We start from the raw sequence: 21,485 nt of genomic DNA, 5'->3' as shown, positions 1-21,485 counted from the left end.
TGCAGTTCGTCTCTTGAATTCCTGGCTGCTGCTACCAAGAGTGTTGATTGTGGAGCCAAGCAAAATAAACTGTTAACTATCTCAATCTCTTCACCATCCAAGCTTATGCTGCCAATTGGCCCAGTAGTGAGAATCTTTGTTTTCTTGATGTTGAGCTTCAATCCATGTAGGAGGCTGCAGTCCTTGACCTTCTGAAGCAAGCGCTTCAGGTCCTCCTCACTTTCAGCAAGCAGGGTTGTGTCATCTGCATAACGCAGGTTGTTGATGACTCTTCCACCAATCCTGATGCCACATACCTCTTCATACAGCCCAGCATTTCAGATGATCTGTTCTGCATACAGATTGAAAAGGTATGGAGACAGAGTACATCCCTGATGGACCCTCTTCTTTATTTTGAACCATGTAGTGTCTCCTTGCTCTGTTCTGACGACTGCCTCTTGGTCCAAGTATAGGTTTTGCATTAGCACAATCAAATGTTCTGGGATTCCCATTCTTCTTAGAGTCAGCCACAGCTTGTTGTGATCCACACAGTCAAAAGCCTTTGCATAGTCAATAAAGCACAGATAGACCTTCTTCTGGTATTCTTTGCTTTCCATCTAACATTAGCTATAATATCCCTAGTACCATGACCTCTTCTAAATCCAGCCTGTACATCTGGCAGTCCTCTGTTGACATATTATTCCAAATATTTTTGGATAATTTTCAGCAGAATCTTGCTTGCATGTGATAAAGTAGTAGAAAATTTAAAAAATAATTCTATTTCTTAAAATTTCTTTAAAGGTAAAAAAATTAGTAGATAGATAATATGAATGATAAGAGAGAGTAAAACTCATGACAGTGGAACAAGAACAACAGAAGTTTGGGAATAGACAAGCCATCAGATAGGAGATCTTGTCCTCCTGGAAATCTAACCCACCCCCTCCTCAAGGGATGGAGTGGGAGAGGACAGTTCACTCTCGGAGCAGTAGGTCCTCTTTGATTCTACTTTAATTCAGCAATAAAACATAAATGCCTTTTCCAAGCAAATATATGCACACCCATGATTATCACAGCTTTGTTCACAATAGCAAAGAATTGGAAACAACCTAAGTGTCTATCAAAACTGGATAGAGAAGCTGTGGTATATTCACACAATGGACTATTATGACACACTGAAATACAAGAAACTCATGAAATATTGAAAATGGGTGACCCTGGAGGGCATTATGTTGAGTGAACTATCTCAGTCACAAAAGAACAAATACTGCATAGTACCATTGTTGTAAAACAGGACTGACATTGGGGTTGGGGGGACACTGAGAAAGATGGGATAAATAATGGATACTGCATTGAAACAGATGAGGAAGAGACCTGTTTAAAAATGATATGTGATTAGGTATTATTGTCATGACAGTAATCCAAAACAAAAGCTGCTTAGCGGAGTGGAGCTAGGGGAAGGGATTGTAAAATAATAAAAGAATTTTTCTGTTACTTTTCAAAGAGAAGTGAACTGGGGGGTGGAGGTGTGAGCAGAGAAAAAAGTGCAACAATGAATGAATGGAAGTCCAAAGTCTCTGTAAATTTTCATTAAAATTAATAATAAAAAATTGAGAAAATAAAATCCTCAACACTGTTTCTCTAGCATTCTTAAATGTTCTTACCGTCACATTTTTCCCACAGTGCACATGAACCACAATCTTTCCTGGCTGTGGGTCTCAGAGTGCAGCTCTCCCTGCCGACAAGGGTGTAATTTCTACCATGACAGGCAAGAACATGCATCTTGCAGACTGTCAGAGGCAGGGGTCTCTTGCTTCTCTCGTCCTGAGCACATACATCCAGAGAAGATCTGAAACAATATTTTTAAACCATATTACAGGTATACTTACAATGGAGCTCTGTTCTGATAACTCTGTCATAAACAATTATGCTATTGGTCAAATATTTCATGTATGGTTTAGGTTTCATTAGTATTGTGTTTTGTTAACAGTATCTTCATTAATCCACCATTTATTTCAATATGGAATTTGGAAATATTACATTAACACCAGCACATTATGTGTCGCACGCAGTACATATCATGATGTAGATATCATTGATGATAAGATGCACAAAAAATAAAAAGAATGATGCTTGGTGTCATATGCGAGGTTCATTATAACTTGGTCACATCATAGATTGAGGACTTTATATTTGCAAGATCTCTATCCTTAAAAGCAGAGGATGAGAAGTGAATAGGAGGGGTTGGATTCAAGGATTCTAATTTTAGCACCAACAGCAAAGACAGAAGGAAAATTTTAATTATATTTCTTTCTAGACCCATTCCCCGGAAATCTTCAAAATGAGCATACTTACTTTTAACAAGCTTAGACAACTTGTTTTCATCAAGTACAGATCACAAACAGAAAATAAATAGAAAGAAAGGTCAATCTGCAAAAGCGAGTGACCTGACAACCAAGGAGACAGAAAATCAGCAAAGACCAAACACTCAAAGTTATCACAGTTAAAAGCATGAGGAAATCCATTGCATCGAGCAGCCTCGGGGCCTATATCTGTATGTAGCCCAGTCTTGTCCAACAAGTGACTATAAATCATTAAGCACTGATGAAACTGTATTTTCCAATGTGATTTACGAAAATATGTATATTTACAAAAGAGTTTACCAGTATTTCCAAATAATGTTCCTGTTTTTCCTTAAACATCAAGGATAAAACTATAAGCTATTTAGACATGTCACTAATAAAAGAATCATATTTTTGTGAATGCTGTTAGGTACAAAGGCAGAACTGTAGAGAAATCATAAATAATAAAGCACTTTTATATCTTCGAGGATAGGAACAGTCCACTTGCCCGTATTGTATTGAACTCTAATCTTTTCTTCTTCTTAAGGATCCCTGGTGGCATCATGGTTAAGAGCATACACGAAAAGTCAATCATTCTAACCTATCAGTTTCTCATCAGGACAGAACACCTGGCAATCAGATTCTTTAAAAGTAGTTGTTGTTAGGTGTCATCAAATTGGTTCTGACTCGTAGCAATCTAGAGTCACCACCTGGCTTCCTGTGCCATCGTCACAATACACTGGTGCCCGTTGCTGCAGCTTCTGTGTTAACCCAGCACATTGAGGGCCTACTTTCTCAACAACTCTCTCTCAAGCACAATGTCCTTCTCACTCTGGTTCATTCTTTCTTGTTTAAATAATTTCTTATTTTATACTGGTTTAACATACAAAGTTTGTATGCATTGCTTTTCACACCAGATCTTGCCCATTTCCTTTTGCCACCCCTCTTTCCACCCATCAAGTCGTGCTATTCTATGATTACCCTTGGAAGCAGGAATGGCATCCAGTTCCTAAACAATATGCCTCTGGAAACTATGAACTTTGTTAAAACCCTTTGTTCATAGGGTCGCTATGAGTCACTCCACTCTAAGGCAATCAACAACAACAATATGATTACCCTCCCCATCCACTTCCACCTACCCACTCATCCTCACCCCTCTACTCCCCTCCTCCCCTCCTTGGATCTTCACAGACATCTTACTCGTCTTATTTCTATGTCTACAATAATAGTCTTGTACTGTATTTGTCCTTATGGGGCTGAGTTAGGGGACTGGTTTACTCTTACAGCACATCCAAAATATATGAAATGAAGTCTGTCTCCTCTCCTTCTAAGGAGCATTCTGGCTGCACTTCTTCCAAGATGGACTTGTCTATATTTTTTTTTCTTACAGTCAATAATATATTTAACACTCTATCAACACCACAATTCAAAGATATCAATTTTTCTTCAATTTCCCTTGTTCATTGTTCAGCTTTCCTATGCACAGAAAGCTATTAAAATACTATAGCTAAGGTCTGGTATACCATAGCCCTCAAAGTAGCATGTTTACTATTTAGCATTTAAAAGAGATTCCTCCATAAGATCCCGCTATTCCATTACAAGGCATATACTGCAAAGAAATTAGAACTTAGACACAAATGGAGATTTAGACATCAATGTTCATTTGTAACAGCATTATTCACCATCACAAGAAATGGAAAGAGCCCAAATGCCCAACCACAACTGAATGGATTGAGAAACTGGTACGTTCACACAATGGAGTATTATGCAGCACTCAGAAACAACAATTTTGAAAAATACTACATAACTTGGGAGAGACTGGGGAACATTATGTTGAGTGAACTAACTCAACCTCATAAGGACATATACTGCATAAAACCATTATTGTAAAAAATAGAAGGATATCTAGTAAAACATGTATGGTGCTCCAAGAAGGGAAGGAGTGGGAGGGGTGAAGATGGGTAGGGACAAAACAGGGTTACACAGGTTGGTGGGTGGGGGTGGGGGGAAGGAAATCTGGGTGAAAAGACAGGCAAGGTCCAGTGGTGATCAGTTTTATAAAATGTAATACATTAGACCAGTCCTTGGAGAAGGACATCATGCTCAGAAGGGTGGACAGACAGGGCAGGTGAGGATGACTCCAGATGAGATGGATTGATACAGAATGTAGAGAAATGGGGTTTGATGTATCGGAATTTGTGAGACTAGCTCAGGACAGGGAAGGGTTCAGAGCTGCTGTACACAGGGCCGCTATACAACGCAGGTGACTCAACGGCATATAACAACAATAACATTCTACACTGTTTATTTATTATTTAAGCCTCTCCTATTTAGAGTCAACAAGACCCCGGAGAGGGCCTTTGTATTTAAAGTTGTTTGTTATTATATTTTGGAGGAACATTTTTCTAAGTAGTACAGCACTTTTCTGTCAATATACTATACTGACATAACCTGTGGTTGCTGTGATGCTGAACTTTGTGCCATTGCGGAATCAAATGCCATAACAGTTACCCATGGGGAACAGCGATTGGTGGAGCTCCCAGGAAGCAGGAGTGGCATCCACTTCCTAAACAACATGCCTCTGGAAAATCTATGAACTTTGATAAATATCGATAGTTATAGAAAGACTTCAGGCCTTTTGTTCATAGGGTTGCTGTGAGGCATGCTCGACTCAAAGGCAATCAACAACAACAGCAATACAGAGGATGATTGTATGAAACACAATATGAATGAAGAGTAGTGTGAAACACAATGTATATGAACTTTGTAAGCAAATCAATAAAAAAAAGTCAAGAGATCCCTTGTAATATTTGCCCAGTGCAAGTCACCACTTGATTTACTGACCACTCTTTCCATAGTCAGTGTTTGTGAATTCAAATGCAATTAAATCCTTGACAATTCTAATGTTTTCTTCACTTATCATAATGCTGCTTATTTGTTCTGTTGTGACAATTTTTGTTTTCTTTTCTTGGTGTTGAAGCATAATCCAAGCTGAAGATTGTAGTCTTTCATCTTCATCATTAAGTACAACATTCAAATCTTCTTCCCTTTCAGCAAACAAGGCTGGTGTCATTAACAAACCACAGATTATTAATAAGTCTCTTCCTCCAATTCTAATGCTGCATTCTTCTGCATATTGTTTTTCTCACATACAAGTTGATTAGACATGTAGAAAGGATACAATTCTGGCACACGCCTTTCCTGATTTTAAACCACACAATATCTCTTTTTTCTGTTCAAATGATGTCTCTTGTCTATGTACAGATTCTACAAGAGCCCAATTAAATGTTCTGGAATTTCCATTCTTTGCAATGTTGTTGATAACGTGTATGATCCATATACTCGTATGTGTTTCTATTATTAATAAGAATAAGTAAGCATCATTCTGGTAGTTTGTGCTTTCAGTCAAGTTCCATCTGATATCAGCAATGATATCTCTCACTCTACATCCTCTTTCAAATCCAGTTTGAATTTCTGGCAGTTCTCTGGTAATGGAGTGCTGCAGTAATTTTTTAATTACCTCCAACAAAATTTTGCTAGCATCTATTAAAAATGAGATTGCTTGATAATTTCTGCTTTATGTTGGATCATCTCTCCTTGGAATGGAGAGGAGCATGGATCTCTTCCAGTCAGTTGGCCAGGTAACTGTCTTCCACATTTCTTGGCATAGATGAATGAGAGGGTTTTAGCAACATACTCATTTAGTGAAACATCAGCTTGGGTAATGCTCATCTCATGCAAATTTAAAGACTAAACCTCACATAGCAGAAAAAATGTATACTCTTTATCAGTATTGCTGTAAGAGGTTATGTCCCAAGGAATTTCAGTCTATATCCTTTAAAATTCTAAATCTTTAAAAATGACACTTTTGTCATTTTAATCAATTTTATATAGGGAGCAAGCCATGGTAAGAACCCCTCATCCTTATACTCTAGCAATATTGTTGTTGTTGTTGTGTACTGTTGACTCAGACTTGCCTCTTAGCTGACCCTCCAACAGGTTTTTAGAGGCTGTTAGTCTCCCAGGAGGAGATTGCCCATCTTTCTACCAAGTAGTTGCTGGTAGATTTGAACCACATGCCTTGGGATTGGCACTACAACTCTTTACCACTAAGCCACCAGAGCTGCAATCTAAAAACATTAGAGCATTGCTTACAAACCATCGCCAGCCCTGATGAAAAGGGTTATAACATTCAACAGGTGATATAGCTTAAAATGTACAGACACTTAACTCCGCCAGTGACAAGCAAAGCCTTCCATCTAGGCATGATGTTGGTAAGAGTAAACTTTTATTCTTAGCAAGCCTACAGAGTGTGACTGACAATAGGGTTTTCTTGCCTGTAATCTTTATGCAAGCAAATCACTGGGTCTTCCTCCTGCAGATTCACTGGGAAGACTCGAACTGACCATTTTTGGGTTGCAGATGAGCATTTCACTGTTTGTGCCGCCAAGATCCCTTCTTCTAAAGGAGCCTCAACTCACTCATTTCTGGCAAGTTGAAACCAACTTAGAACTGATCCTCCATTGGGATCCCAGGGCTATAAACCACACAGGAAGAGCTTGTCCACCCTCCTCCCTCAGAGCTGCTGGTGGACTCGAGCTGCCAGAAAGGTAGCAGCACAATTACCCACAGACTATGCCACCAGAGTGCTCTAAAGACAACAGCTGACTCTATTATGTTTTTATTTCAGTCACCTCCTGATAAATAAAACATTTGAAGAAGGAAACCTACCTGAAATGTTTTTTTTAAAAAAAAGACATTAGTATCTAAGACAGTATTGCATTTACTTAAATGAAATAAAGCTGGTAGAAGAAAACGGGCATATCTTACCCACATTCATAAGGCATTTTACAGACACATCTTGAATTCTGCACTTTCTCCCAGAGCTGACATTTAGGCACTGGCTGTTTCTCAGGCACTTCTAAAACAAAAGGATAAGGGCCAGACCATGGTTAGGAAAGTAAGAGCATCATTGTGATACAGTAAATATTATGACAGCTTGCATAGCAACATGTGTATTTTATTGTAAACAAAGAATGCAACAAGAATGTAACAAAGGCAACAAGAGATGCAGAGTTCCTAGAAGCAACTTGCCAATAATTTCTCTGTTAATAATAGCTAACAGACTTTGTTCTTTGCCAGACACTTTTTATGCATTGTGATGTTTAACTTGCCCTGGCATGTGTCCCTTTAAGAGATGAGGAACACGAAGTTTAAAAATATTAGGGAGTTAGTACTAGTTTAGACAATTAATAGTTGGTGGCTAAGTTCACATTCATTAAATTTCAAGGTCAGTGGAACAGGTTCCCTTTAACTAAAGCACTATTTAGAAACTCTTGGTTGGTTCGGCTGCATCCTTCTCCCACCGTGCCTATCACAAGACAGAAAGCAACACAATTTAACCTAACCTAAAAGCTTCCTGATAGTTCGAGGATACATGAAAATGGTCAAAAAGTACCCCCTTTACAGTGAGTGGATGTGTCCATGGTTCTGTTTCTAAAATTCCTTCCATTACGTCTCCATTTTTTAACAAAAATAAACTGATAAAACCAACTATCACTCACTTTTGATGGTAAAATATTCTGATTAAGATCATAAGAGTATCATGTAGCTGTCATTGCTTCAGCCATCCCTAATAATAGTGTGAATAACTTGAACATAGACATTTTGCTAAGTCTAACCCTGCCAGTTTCATCATCAAACTAGGTCTCTGTGGGATGTATCTACATAGACATTTTCTCTGAAGGACATGTATTTTTATGGATATAAAACTACAAACTACTTCTTTACTTTGAAAATTCTCAGTGTCCTTCACAGCAACACTACAATCTTATTAATAAATTTTAAACTTCTAAGAACTAATGTCATTTGAAGTGTTTTTGCCATAACTGTTTCCATTACATGTATTCATTCTTTAAATATTTCCCTTAAACTTATACTATCTTGAACAGAGTGTGATCCACATTAAAAGAGGATAAGTGGAAAAACTGTTGTTGTTGTTGTTGCTGCTGCTGCTGCTGCTGTTGTTGTTGTTGTTGTTGTTGTTAACATCAAGAAAACAAAGATTCTCACCACTGGACCAATTGGGAACATCATGATAGATGATGAAGAGATTGAGATTGTTGACAGCTTCAGTTTCCTTGGCTCTACAATCAACACTCTTGGTACCAGCAGCGAGGAAATTAAGAGATAAATTCTGTTGGGAGAGTCTGCTGTCAGAGACCTTTCCAAAGTAATGAAGAGCAACAATATCACTCTGGAGACTAAGGTGTGCCTGATACAAGCCATGGTCTTTGCAATTACTTGCCAAACATCAAAAAGCTGGACAATGACTAGGGATGAATTGATGCCTTTGAGCTATGGTGTTGGAGAAGAGTATTGAATATACCATGGACTGCTAGAACAAACAAGTTTGTCCTGGAGAGGGTGAAGCCAGGCTGCTCCTTGGAGGCAAGGATTCTGAAGCTTCGTCTGACATATTTTAGACATGTTGCAAGGCATGATCAATACTTGGAGAGTGATGACATGCTTGGGATGGTGGAGGAACAGCTCAAGAGAGGAAGACCCTCCATGAGGTGGATTGATTCAATGACTGGAGTGATGGAGATAGGTGTACCAGAGACAATAAGATTAGCACGGGATAGAGTAGGGTTGAGGGCTGTTATGCATAGGGTTTCTGTGAGTCACGGGCAACTCAATGGCACATAACAGCATCAACAGCAACCGTACAGTAAAATGCAACTCATAGCAGACTTGAACTCTATTCTGTCCTATTCTGTGTTATCTCATCATCTTTGACATAGCTGGCCCACTGATGTAGTCACTGGGAGAATCCATCTAGTTGAGGGTCTTCCTTTCTTTTGCTGAATTTTCCTAGCATAATATCCCTTTTCAAGGAATATTCTCTTTTAATAATGTGTCCAAAAAATGTGAAATAACCCTCCACCACCCTTGCCTCTGAGGAGCATCTTGGCTACACCTTCTCTAAGACATATCTGTGTGTCTTTTGGCAGCCCAATGGGATATTCAGTACTCTTCTCCATCAGTTTTTCTTCTGTCATCCTTATTCATTCATCCAGCTCTCAGACACATAGCAAGTAATTGAAAAGACCATGGCCTGAATCAGGCACACCTTAGTCTTCAAATTGACATTATTGCTCCTGAGTACTTTGGAGAGGTCTCTCACAGCAGACTTTCCCAAGGTAATACATCTTTTGATTCTTGGCTACTAAAGCCAAGAATGTTGATTGTGGAACCAAGTAAGTGGGAAAACTAGTGATATCCAAATTAAGTTCACAGTTTAATCAATAATATTGTGCCATTATTCCTTATTTCAATCAATTATGTTATGCCAAGTTACAAAAGATGTATAATTGAATAAGAGGTATATGTAAACTATATTTATAACTTTTATTTAAGTCTAAAACTATTTTAATAGTTTTATTTAAATCAGTGATTCTCAACCACAGATAATTCTGTCCTTCAGAAGACATTTGTCACTATCAGGAGACACTTTGGTTGTTACAACTTGGAGATGTAGGGAAAACTACTGACATATAGTTGGTGGGGGATTAAAGATGGTGTTAAACATCCTCCAATGTACAGAACCACAAAGAATTTTGCAGCTGAAAATATCAACATGCAGAGATTAAGAAACTGATCTAAGCAACCAGAACTAAAATTCAGTGATAAACCAATGCAAATGACATCTGCATTCTGAGTAGAAAGTTGTTTGCTAATCTCTCATAAAGATAAAGTTTTACACTTTACTGTTTTTATTTCTTTGTGAAAATCATTGATAGAATTACCTAAACCAAAGACTTCTACATCTTAAAACAAAAAACAAACAAAAAACCCAAGCATAAAGCTTCATTGCCTTTATAGATTGGTTAGCTCAATATGGATGAACTTAAAGCCCACCTTTAAACCAAATACTTTCTATCAAGACTAAATACCAAAAGCAGATTATTTGAAAACATCAGTTTTGGAGGCTGAAAAATTTGGTACTTCTCTTTGTTATCAATTTATCATTAGGGAAGTTATTATTATAATCTCTGTGTTCAGAAAAATCTCACAGCTTTGAAAGACATCCTTAATTAAAACCCACCTCAGTAGAATTTCTACTGAGTGGGAGAAAAAAACACGCCAAATTGTACTACAAACTGAACGGAACAGATATTTCCGAAAAGTAAGCAAGCAATTCCATCAACTAACTGTTCATTGGAACAAAAGTTCAACTTCATCAAGTGTATATTGTTCTGCCTAATTTTAGAGTTATTGGTACCTATCTATTATTTCAAATAATCACAGTAAACTTGCATTTATTCTTCAGAGTATGTAGAAAACAAAGCAATTATCCCCCATTGGTCATCTTTGACAGCTAAGACACGCAGCAGGGTGGACATGAAAGGCTTGTGTCCACCATGTTCCTGCTCTGCTCTATCACCTGGTACCAGAGCCACCAGCAGTAGCTGGCTGCACCCTCTCATTCACTGAAAATGTTCAATTCACCAGATGGTATCATTTAGGAAATCTAGCTCTTCCTCCTCATGATCAAAAGATAAATTTCATCATTGAATAAAAATTAATATTAGAAAAAATCAGAACAGGATGTGCTGCATAAGAGCAGTGGCATTGTCCAAGGACTCACTGCTCCTGATAATATGACCGAAGGAAGTGAGAGGACGTTTGGCCATCCTTGCTTCTGAACAACACTCTGACTGTACTTCCTTCAAGACAAATTTCTTTGTTTTGGTGGCAATCCACGGGATATTCAATCCTCTTTGCCAGCATCACAATTCAAACTCTTCTTCTGTCATCCTTATTGATCTTTCAGATGCATAGGAAGTAATTTAAAAGACTTCAGCTTGAAACAGGTGCACCTTAGTCTTTAAACTGACATCCTTGCTCTTTAGAATTTTGGCGAGATCTTTAATAGATGATGTCTCTAATGTAATACATCTTTTGATTCATGACTACTGTTACCATGAGTGTTGATGGTGGATCCAAGTAAAATGAAATCAATGGCAACTTCAATCTTTTCTCCATTTCTCACATTGCCCATTTTTTTCTTTTCTTTTTTTTTCTTTTGAGACAGAGAGGCAAGGAAAATATTATCTAAAAGAGAATAAAACTGGCAATTGTGGAATAAGCAGCCTCCTGATCATGCTACATAATATGCCTTCCTCAAGGTATATATTCTTTCTGTTTGGTGTGAGTCACATTGCCTTATGCTGCAATGGTAAGGATTTTTATTTTCTGAATATGTAATTCCTATTGAAGGCTGTCATCTTTGATCTTCTGCAGTAAGTACAGTTTGCTATACTGTGGTACCTTGTGTGTTGCTATGATGCTGGAAGCGCTGCCACCCGTATTTCAAATATTAGCAGGGTCACCCATAGTAGACAGGTTACAATGAAGCATCCAGACTAAGACAGATTAAGAAGCAGAACTGGCCATCCATTTCTGAAATAACAGAAAACTCTGTGGGCAATGGAAGAACATTATTGGATTTAGTGTTAAACGATGAAGCACACAGGTTGGAAGACACTCGAAATTTGTGTGGGCAAGAGTTACCTCCTCAAAGAGTCCGTCACAATGACGTGGATGGAGTAAAGCTTTCACCCGATGAAAGACTTTCATTTACGTGGCAAGCCTCAGAAAGAGGTGCCATAGCTGCAGACATCCATTAATAATTAGAACATGGAATTATGACGGATCAATAGTCAATCACAAATCACTTGCACCACTCAGACTCCCAGTGAGATGAGTTAACACAATGACCTCAGCAATGGACTCTCATGTGTCAGAGATGATGGGGAGGGCACAGAATAGAGCAGGGTTCAGGTTGGCCGTTCATAGCGTCACTATGAGTCATACTTGACTCAACAGCACCTAACAACAGCAATAGACAGCAATGTTCCAATACTGATTCCGCTTTGCTCGCTTACTAACCTCAGTATTCTTGGTTCAGTTGTTACTGATCTCCAGTGTGGAATTGGTAATGAATGTATCACATTAACACAAGACGTAATAACATGAAAAATGGGCAGAGTGGAGCAAAGTAAGTACATAGCAACTCTCTGCATAGTTTTTCTGTACATTTATTGCTTGACTCAGCAGCATCTAACAATGACCACCACCTTGATATCCTAAGAAGTAAAGTGCAATTTTGAAAATAAGTATTAAAAAAAATAAGTATAGTAGATAAAATAGCACACGAATGTAGTTTTCTTTCTTGTTTTTGTTGCAAGTATTTTCTATTTCTTTTAAAACATACATAAACATAAACCAGGAGGTTATTTTTAAAAACAAATTCATTCAATATAAAATATCTCATCCCAAAACCCTTCCTGCTTTCTTAATATCATTTTCACTTATCTAGTGCTCAAAATATTGGATTGTGGCATTTCTCTTTTATTAGTGGGATAACTTCAAAAAACACAATCTTTTCTTCAATATTTTTTCTCTGCTGTGTGTAATTTTTTTTTTCATTTTAGTATCTAAACTCTCAGAGAATTCATTATTAAATTATTGAGGAGTAATGATATCAGTGTGAGGATTAAGGTGCATCTGATTAAGGCCATAGTCTTTCCAATCATTTGTTATGCATCTGAGAGTTGAACAATGAATAAGGATGACAGAAAGAGAATTGACACTTTTGAGCTGTGGTATTGGAGAAGAGTATTGAATATCCCATGGATGGCCAGGAGAACAAACATATCTTGGAGATGGTGCATCCAGAGTGCTCTATGGAGGCAAGAATGATGAGGCTTCGCCTAACATACTTTGGACATGTTGCTAGGAGAAGGGTATTCCTTGGACAGGGACTTGATTCTGGGAAGAGTAGAAAGTCAGCAAAGGAGAGGAAGACCCTCAATCAGGTGGATTGACATGGTGACTACTGCAATGGACTCTTGTATGTCAGGAAGTGTGAGGATGGTGCAGGATAGAACAGGGTTCAGACCTTTTGTTCATAGGGTCACTGTGAGTCTTATTCGACTCCATGGCACCCAAACCACAACAGAGAAATCACAAGTGAGCACACAGAATTTTACATCACTGACAATTTCAGCTTTGCAGTTAGTAAAAATATAAAGTGAGGGTAAAATAGAGGAAACCAAAAGCCAACTTTAAAAATAAAATCCTTTCTTTTCTTGGCACCATAACAGCAATATCCAGTTCATCTTTCACATGGAAGAAGATTCAGAATCACCAGGACTTTTCTTGCTTTTGTTTACATTCCATGAGTTCATCTGTGTCATGGTGAAGAAAGGTGCTACAGAGATTGTGAACTGGCCTCCTTCATGTAAGAGTGCAGGTCTAGGCAGTGGCTGGGTGTGGAGTGCAGGTGAGAGAGCAGGGAGGGGATTGCAATGTTAGGAGGGACCTCTCCAAGGAGTATTACTGCCTGAGGGCAGATACACACAGAGAGACTTGGGGAGCAGCTCACCTTTCCATACACAGTGGATATTCTTCATCTCAGGACTCCACTTGAGGCTGGAGCCACAAAGAAAGTTTGAAGGGCCTTCTAAAGACATGCCACTTGGACAGGAAAGGGTCACCTTCTCACCCACTGAGTAGAAAAGCTTGTGGGAATCGCTCTGCACACCATCCGCCAGCTCAGGTAGAACACAGGCTATTTCTAAATATAAAGAGAGCAGTGTGCAAGGGTCATTGCTTTTCTGAACCATCTGTGTTTCAAAACGACAGCTTGGGTTAGTGTCTGTATACTTGCTCTTCTTCACCACATTAGGGAAATTCACTCTCAGAGTGCCCTGAATAACACTTCCCATAGTGCCTTCCAGATAGCTAACCAATGAATAACCAAAGACCAAATCAGCTCCCCATCCTACTGCCCTTGTCCTCAAAAGAATATAACAATCTAAAATGAAATCCAGGGTCCTAAAGCCTAGGCTATTTTTAAAACCAGACTTTTCACTATACCCACTTAACTCTCTGGTCTAGTGATGGCCCACTAGAATTTTCCTGTACTCTGCTACATTTAGGGGTTGTTTTTTTAATTTTTTTAACTTTTTTGTATTCATTTTAATGAAAGTTTACAGCGACTTAGGGTTTCCAGTCATTCATTGTTGCATTTTTCTCCCTGCCCACCCTCTCCCCCGATTCCATTTTCTCCTTAATAAGTAAAAGAAAAATTATTTCATTGCTATGTACTCCCTCCCCCAAAGCCCACTACACTGTAAAGCCTTCGAGACTCTTGTCATGACCATAATGTTGTTGTTGTTGTACAACAGCCCTAAAACCTGCTCTATTCTGTGCCAATCACACTGCCTCTGACACACCCATCCCAATAACCCCAGTCACTGAATCAATCCATCTCATAGAGGGCCTTCCCCTCCTGCGCTGTCCCTCCACCCTCCCAAGCATGATGTCCCTCTCCAAGGACCCGTCCCTCCTTACAACATGTCCAAAGTATGTCAGACGAATAATACCTAATCATATATCCCTTTTAAGCAGTTCTCTCTCTTATCTGTGGCAATGAAGTATGCATCATTCCTCCCCTTCTTCTCTGCCTTCCCTCAACCCCAAAGCCAGTCCTACTTAACAATAGTGGCTGTATGCAATATTTGTCCTTCTGTGACTGAGATATTTCACTCAGTATAATGTCCTCTAGGATCATCCACTTAGCATAATATTTCACTAGTTTCTTGTTTTCAGTGCTGCATAGTATTCCATTGTATGAATACACCAGAGCTTCTCTATCCATTCATTTGTTGCTGGGCACTTGGGTTGTTTCTAACTCTTTACTATTGTGAACAAAGCTGCAATAAACATGGGTGTGTGTATATCTGCTTGGATGGTGGTTATGGTTTCTTTAGGGTACTCTTATATTTGTATCACATTTCTCTATACTCAAATAGATTTTTCACAAATCTGAAAGGGAGTTTTGTTTTAAACTTTTTGTTTTGATTTAGGTGAAAGTTTACAGAGTTAATGGGCTTTCTAATCACAAGTGAATTCCGATGTGCATTATGGTGAGCTCCTGTCTTACAGAGTAGAACGTGCTCCAGGGGATATTTTGAGTGAAATATTTATAGAAGTAGATCTTCAGGCTTTTCTTCTACAGTACTGCTGAGGGGGCTAAACCATCAGCCCTCAGAGTAGGAGCCAATGCACATCAGGCTTCATGATCTTCTCCGTCCTTTAATAGGACTCTTCCCATTTCTGTGTTTCGCATTTGCACACATCCTTCTTTCCTCTCTCTTCCTGACTTCTGAGCTTCTGAAAATATGTTGGTTTTCTGTGACTGATTGTTCTAAGGGGTGTATGTTCCTCCCTTATGTTATTAATCATCTTGTGTCTGAAATTCTTAAATAATTCTTTAACCTTGAAGCTATAAAACAACAAAACCCACTGTCAAATCAGAACCTGACTCATAACTGACCCTCTAGCAGACTTTCGGAAGCTGTAAATCCCCACCCGCCAGGCCACCAGAGCTCCCTTGAAACTACAAAAATGTCACATTTTCTTTTGTTTCCAATCCCTTTAATTTTTCGTTCCTCAATTACGATCCTTAGCTCAAGTCTTCTCCTTGAGGGAAAAAGAAAAATACAAGTCAAGATTCATGATTAAAACAAAAAAATCTTGAGAGTATCTCTAATGGTGTCTGGATAATAGTTTACAAAACCAAGCTCAACTTCTTTTTTTAATAGCTACCCATGTTCTTGGTTTTTCTTGTTGTTGTTGAGCATGTAGACAGCAAAACAACACACCAGTTCAACAATCTCCACGTGCACATTTCAGTGATTTGGATTACAACCTTTAAGCCGTATAACCATTCTGATCTTTTTTTCCCAGGGTTTCACCTCTGTTTATGAGCACTTGTTGTCACCTAAGTATCCTTTCTAATTTTTCAAGGTACCGTTTGATTTAAGAAGCCTCCAGGAGCCAATTTTCATTTCCGTTTTAAAGATTTTTGTTGTTCTAGGCAGTAGTTTCAAAGATTCCTTTAGCTCCCACGACTCGAGAAGGTGTATCTTGAGAAAACGTCTGCTCGGTTTCTTGTTTATGCTCATCAAAGAACACATTTATTCATTCATAGAAGCATTTATTGTTTATATTTTTCCAAGTGCAACATGCTACTGGGACCATAAGTTAGAAGTCAAGTATTCTGCCCTCAAAAAGCAAAACATCTATCATTAGATTTATTTGCTTCTGCCCATGACACATTGTTGTTGCTGTTGCTGTTGTTGTTGTTGTTGTTGTTGTTAAGTGCCGTCGAGTCACAGGCGAATCATGGAGACCCTATGAAGGAGAGTCCTCGACACTTGGTTGCCTTTCATCCTCTTTCCAGGTTCATAGGGTTTCCGGAGGCAAGCTATTACGGAAGTGGATGCCACTCCTCCTTCCCATGACACATTAGCTAGTTTAAATACTACACAACTTGGGAGAAGCTGGAGAGCATTTGCTGAGAGAACTAACATAGCCTCGTAAGGAAAAATAATGGATAAGACCATTATTGTAAAAATAGAAAGATAAAAAATGCACAAGAACTCAAGGTGGTGCGGGGAGCAGAATGGTGGGGAGGGCCGCACAGTTTGAAGAAAAAACAAAACAAAATGTCATGTTCTTCCCCAGCTTTCTGACTGCTTCTCACATACGTGATCCCTTTCAACTTGTTTAACTTTGAAAAACTTGTTTTCTAAAACACAATTTGTCTTCATATAAGTCTATTTGGGTTAAAAAAAAATTAGATCACCATGTATTTGAATCTATAATCTTTCTTTTAACAGCCAAGGAACTGATAATTGGATGATAGGGCTCCTAACTGGAGAACACTGAAGGTCCATTCTGGGCACTTCTGGAATTTGGACAAGATTACAGCTTCTCTCAGAAAAGTGAGGTCTAGATATAGAGCATACAGGGCAGAGGTTGGGGTGGGTTTGTTTTGTTCTTATTTTTTAATTTTAATTCATTCTCGTCTACGCCATTCTCTAATCTTAAATCTTAACAACCATGGACACTCACTCTGACAATGCATTTCTCCAACAAGCCAATTCAAGTCTTCTCCACATCTGGCAATGGGGTTTCCAACAAGAGAATATCCATCACTGCAAGTGTATACTATGCTTTTCCCAGGAGGAAAGATGGAACCTTCATCCTAAGCAAAAATCAAAGATTGAGAAGGTTGGATTGATCTGTTTTTACATTAATAAAATGTTCTTCTAGATATATTTTCCTAGAAAATATTTTCATTTAAAAAATCATCTGGCAAACTACATTAAAACAGCTGTTTTAGAAAATTTTCCATAAATGTATTTCCCCCAGTATAATCCTAGTCAACACTACCAATACCACCAAGAATGAAATGGCATCATAATTTGTTGACAGTTTTCGAAATAGCAAGCTCTGTGCTGCACATTTAAAGTTAGTTTAATAGACACTGCTCAAACAAATTCTTCTCCTTATATTTTCAGGAAAAAATTCTTTGTCATTAGTTTTTTTTAAAAAACAAATTAAGGTGTTATAGGCTGTTCATTAGTAATCAAAAAGAAAGTTGCCATTAAGTGTATTGCAAGTCATGACTTCACAAGTGTCAAAGTAAAATTGTGCTCCTTAAAAAACAAAGAACTCATGAAGTATTATACAAAATGGGTGACCCTGGAGGATATTATGCTGAGTGAAATATCTCAGTGATAAAAGGAAAAATACTGCATAATGCCACTGTAGTAAAGTAGGACTGACATCGGGGTTGAGGGGGAACTAAAAGGGGATAAATAATGTACATGGTATTGAAATAGATGAGTAAGAGAGCTGCTTAAAAGGAATATATGATTAGGTATTATTTGAATGACAACAGTCCAGAACTTCATGGTGAAGTAGACTGGGGTGGGGGTGGGGAATTGTATAACAATGAAAGAATTTTTTTTCCAAAAAGAAATCGCATTGGGGGGCAGGGAGGAAAATGTGCAATAATGAATGAATGGAAATCTATAAAGTTCCACTAAAATCTCAATAAAATTTAAATTAAAAAAAAGAATCGTGCTCCACTGGGTTTCCAATGGCTAATTTTGGACAAATATATAATTAGGACTTTCTGCAGGGTCCTGTGACTGAACTAGACCAGCCAACTTTCCACACAATGGCAAGGCATTTTAACTGTTTGTACTACTTAGTAAATAGCAGCCTAAATAGTTAGAACTGCTCGATTCCTTTCATATTGTTCATAGAAGTTTCAACTTCTTTTAGGGGAAACATAATACTGATCTTCTTCCAGCCCACCCTCTAGTCCACCGGTGGTGCTGGAATTGGTCAGATTCAAAGACATTTAATTAACCTTTAGTGACAGGAGTGAACTTTCATGGTGAAATAAAGAAGAATTTGAAGCTTGACCTTAAGAGAGAGTCCTCATACTCTTTAAGGTCATTCGAAGGTCCATTCTTTGTCTACCTGGTTCTACCTTATCCATAATGATGGTGAAGACATTCGGGCTATGAGAAGGCTTAAAACTGATAGCTACACCCAATTTTGCATCAGGACAAAATTTTCTAATGTCTGCTTCTTCTCATTGTCAGTCTCACTCCTCATGGTTAACCCTGGCTATTCCATTCACGACAGTGAACTTGAGCCACAGGCTCAAGTTGAAGTTTGAGAAAAATAAGCAAAGAACACTTGGCCTGCTTTGGTACCAGCTCCAAATCTTCAACTTTTCAGAAGGAATGTCCATCTAAGGAAGTCCACCAGTATCCAAACTGGGACACTATATCAGAATTCTATATCAGAACAACTTGTAACAATTTAATAAAATACAGATTCCCAAAACTTCTAAGCAGAAATGGAGGAAAAGGGACAGGCATCAATGGTTTATATTTTCCAAGAGACTCAGATGTAACTAGACAGTGGAGATGCGTTTAGGACCTGTGGTTCCTTACAGAGCACTCCAAGCACTGGCGTTTGAGACAATGACTTCACAGTTTGTTAAAATGTATGGATTTGCTTGGCCTCATTCTTTGAACATGAGTTTTCCTTAGAAATATGAGAACGTGGCTCAAAACCACAATTCCTTCATGCACAGTGGCGGGGAGTGTGGATGTTAAAGATGCTGGATTCATTTTCTTACTCTTCTCTCTCCTTGCCATGCTCTTACACACACACGCACACACACACTACCTAGCATCACTTCCTCCATCTAGTAGGATGTATAGTGAGGAAAACTACAGTAGACTCAAAAGCATAGGAAAGTTGCACAATGAATAAGGAAGACTGCAGAAGAATTTATGCCTTTGATTGCAGAGTTGTAGAAGAAGATTGAATGAATATACTTTGGAATGCCAAGGGAACAAATAAATCTGTATTGGGAGAAGGGCAATTGGGGTCCTCCTTGAAGGTGAGAATGATATTTCATCTCACACACTTAGGGCAGGTTGTCAAAAGAGACCAGTCCCTAGAAAAGGACATCATGCTTGCTAGATAGAAGATTGTTGTTGCTGTTGTTGTTGTTGTGTGCTACGGAGTCACCCGCAACTCATAGTGACTCTATGTACAATAGCTCTGAACCCTGAGCCAGATAAGCAGGAAAAAGAGGAAGGCCCTCAATGACCCGACGTGACATATTGATGACAACAATGAGCTCAAGCAGGGCAGCGATTGTCAGGCCAGTACCAGACCAGGCAGTGCCTTACTCCATTGTGTGTAAGGTTGCAACGGATCAGAACCTGCCCAGAAGCAGCCGCAGACTCTTAGTGTGCACATACGCTCAGGGGTCTGAAATTTGGAACAAAAACTCCTTCAAGGAGAACTCAAGGTTGGCAGCACTGAGAGAGTTCTGATAAACACTAGCCACAGTGTGAGCCATGGAGGGACTTGACTGGGGTTTGCCTCCAAAGCCAAGGAGTGAGGCCAGCTCTAATTAATATGGCCCTAAAGCCAGGAAAATTCTCCTAGTGACAGCTGGCAAGTGACTCATGTTCTTTTCTGAAAAAGAAAATTGTTCAAAGAACAATGATCCATATCTCACCAGTCACTGGCTTAATGTCCTATCAGCTCCAGGAATAAAATTAATGCTTCTTCCCAAATGTATAAACCAAAACATTGAGGGAGGGAGGAAGGCAGGTGTAGGGTGTCCTCTTAAAATAGTAAGAACAAAACATAGTTCTCTGAATTAAAAAGCTTGCTTTCAGTGCCCTGTTTTAATGCCCAGAGTGGATATGTTTAGCAAGCCTCCAGCATGATTACATTCCTAGCTCACTGGCCAGCAATATTGATTTCTCTGGCCACAGAAGATAGATTGCCTTCTAACTGCCATGGGCCCAAGGCAAAAAAAAAAAAAAAAGAAAGAAAGAAAAATCACAAACTCAAACCTTCACCACTAAAAGTAAAATGTTCACATAGAATGCTTTCAACATTGTACCACCATGGAAGAAAGAAATTGTAATATCAGTAGAGAAATGGCATTTTGAGCCAAAAGTCTATGTAAAGAAAACCCAAAAGGATCTTTCATAGCTGACTTGGACAAATCCGTCTTTCAAGGAAGGCGGTGGTGGACAGGAGTCTGTTGGAACTGAAGGCAAAGGAAAACAGTGTGGTTCAAGTAACCTGGAAGGAAAAAGAAATAAAACATATCATTAATGTGGCTGCTTTTCACAGCTTAATATTTGGCTCTACAGTGAATTTTTTACTCAGATGTGGAAAGATTCCTTCATGCAGTCATATTGATATAACAGTTTTATTATTTTGAGAATCAAGTATCTTATCACAGCCTATGATAGAAAAGCCACATTGAAACATAAGCTAAAAAATCCTAGCATAGATACTCTGGTGGCTTCGTGGTAAGTAATTATGCCAACTCAAAGGTTTGAGGTTGGAAGGGATAAAGAGGGACAATCTTGTCACGTGATTTACTGCACCTGAAAACCCAGTGGAGGGTCAACTCTGGGTTGCTTTACTTGATGGTACAAAACGACACCACAAAAAAGTAATATGAAAACCAGGCAAAGAGAATGAAAAGCAAAGCAATGACCATTGATAACACTCCTAGCTTATGTGATCTCTGAGAGTCAATTGACTCAAAAAGTATTTAATATTCTGATGTTTGAGTCTGAAGTCTCATCAACACTAAATTAATTTTGTCTTAAACTGAGTTAGTGATCGTGGCAGAGAACATTAAATAGTAATGACTAGCTTTTAGTGAGCTTTTATTAAGTC

General features: G+C 38.6%; 1 protein-coding gene across 1 annotated transcript in view; it reads right to left on the bottom strand.

Annotated features, from left to right (window-relative positions):
• Positions 1 to 21,485, bottom strand: part of C7 (complement component 7) — a 94,130-nt gene that overhangs the window by 6,407 nt on the left and 66,238 nt on the right. The window contains exons 13-17 of the mRNA XM_006889583.1: positions 20,789 to 20,876; positions 17,310 to 17,442; positions 13,771 to 13,962; positions 7,149 to 7,239; positions 1,641 to 1,825 (exon numbers count right to left, since the gene is read on the bottom strand). Coding sequence (XP_006889645.1) covers positions 1,641 to 1,825; positions 7,149 to 7,239; positions 13,771 to 13,962; positions 17,310 to 17,442; positions 20,789 to 20,876 — 689 coding nt within the window. The remainder of the gene's footprint in view (positions 1 to 1,640; positions 1,826 to 7,148; positions 7,240 to 13,770; positions 13,963 to 17,309; positions 17,443 to 20,788; positions 20,877 to 21,485) is intronic.

Source organism: Elephantulus edwardii, unplaced genomic scaffold (genome assembly GCF_000299155.1).
Source record: "Elephantulus edwardii isolate Elephantulus edwardi_28Jun2011 unplaced genomic scaffold, EleEdw1.0 scaffold00079, whole genome shotgun sequence".
Taxonomy (NCBI): Eukaryota; Metazoa; Chordata; class Mammalia; order Macroscelidea; family Macroscelididae; genus Elephantulus; species Elephantulus edwardii.
The sequence above is the reverse complement of the archived record's forward strand: the minus strand, read 5'-3'. Positions and strand labels throughout refer to the sequence as shown.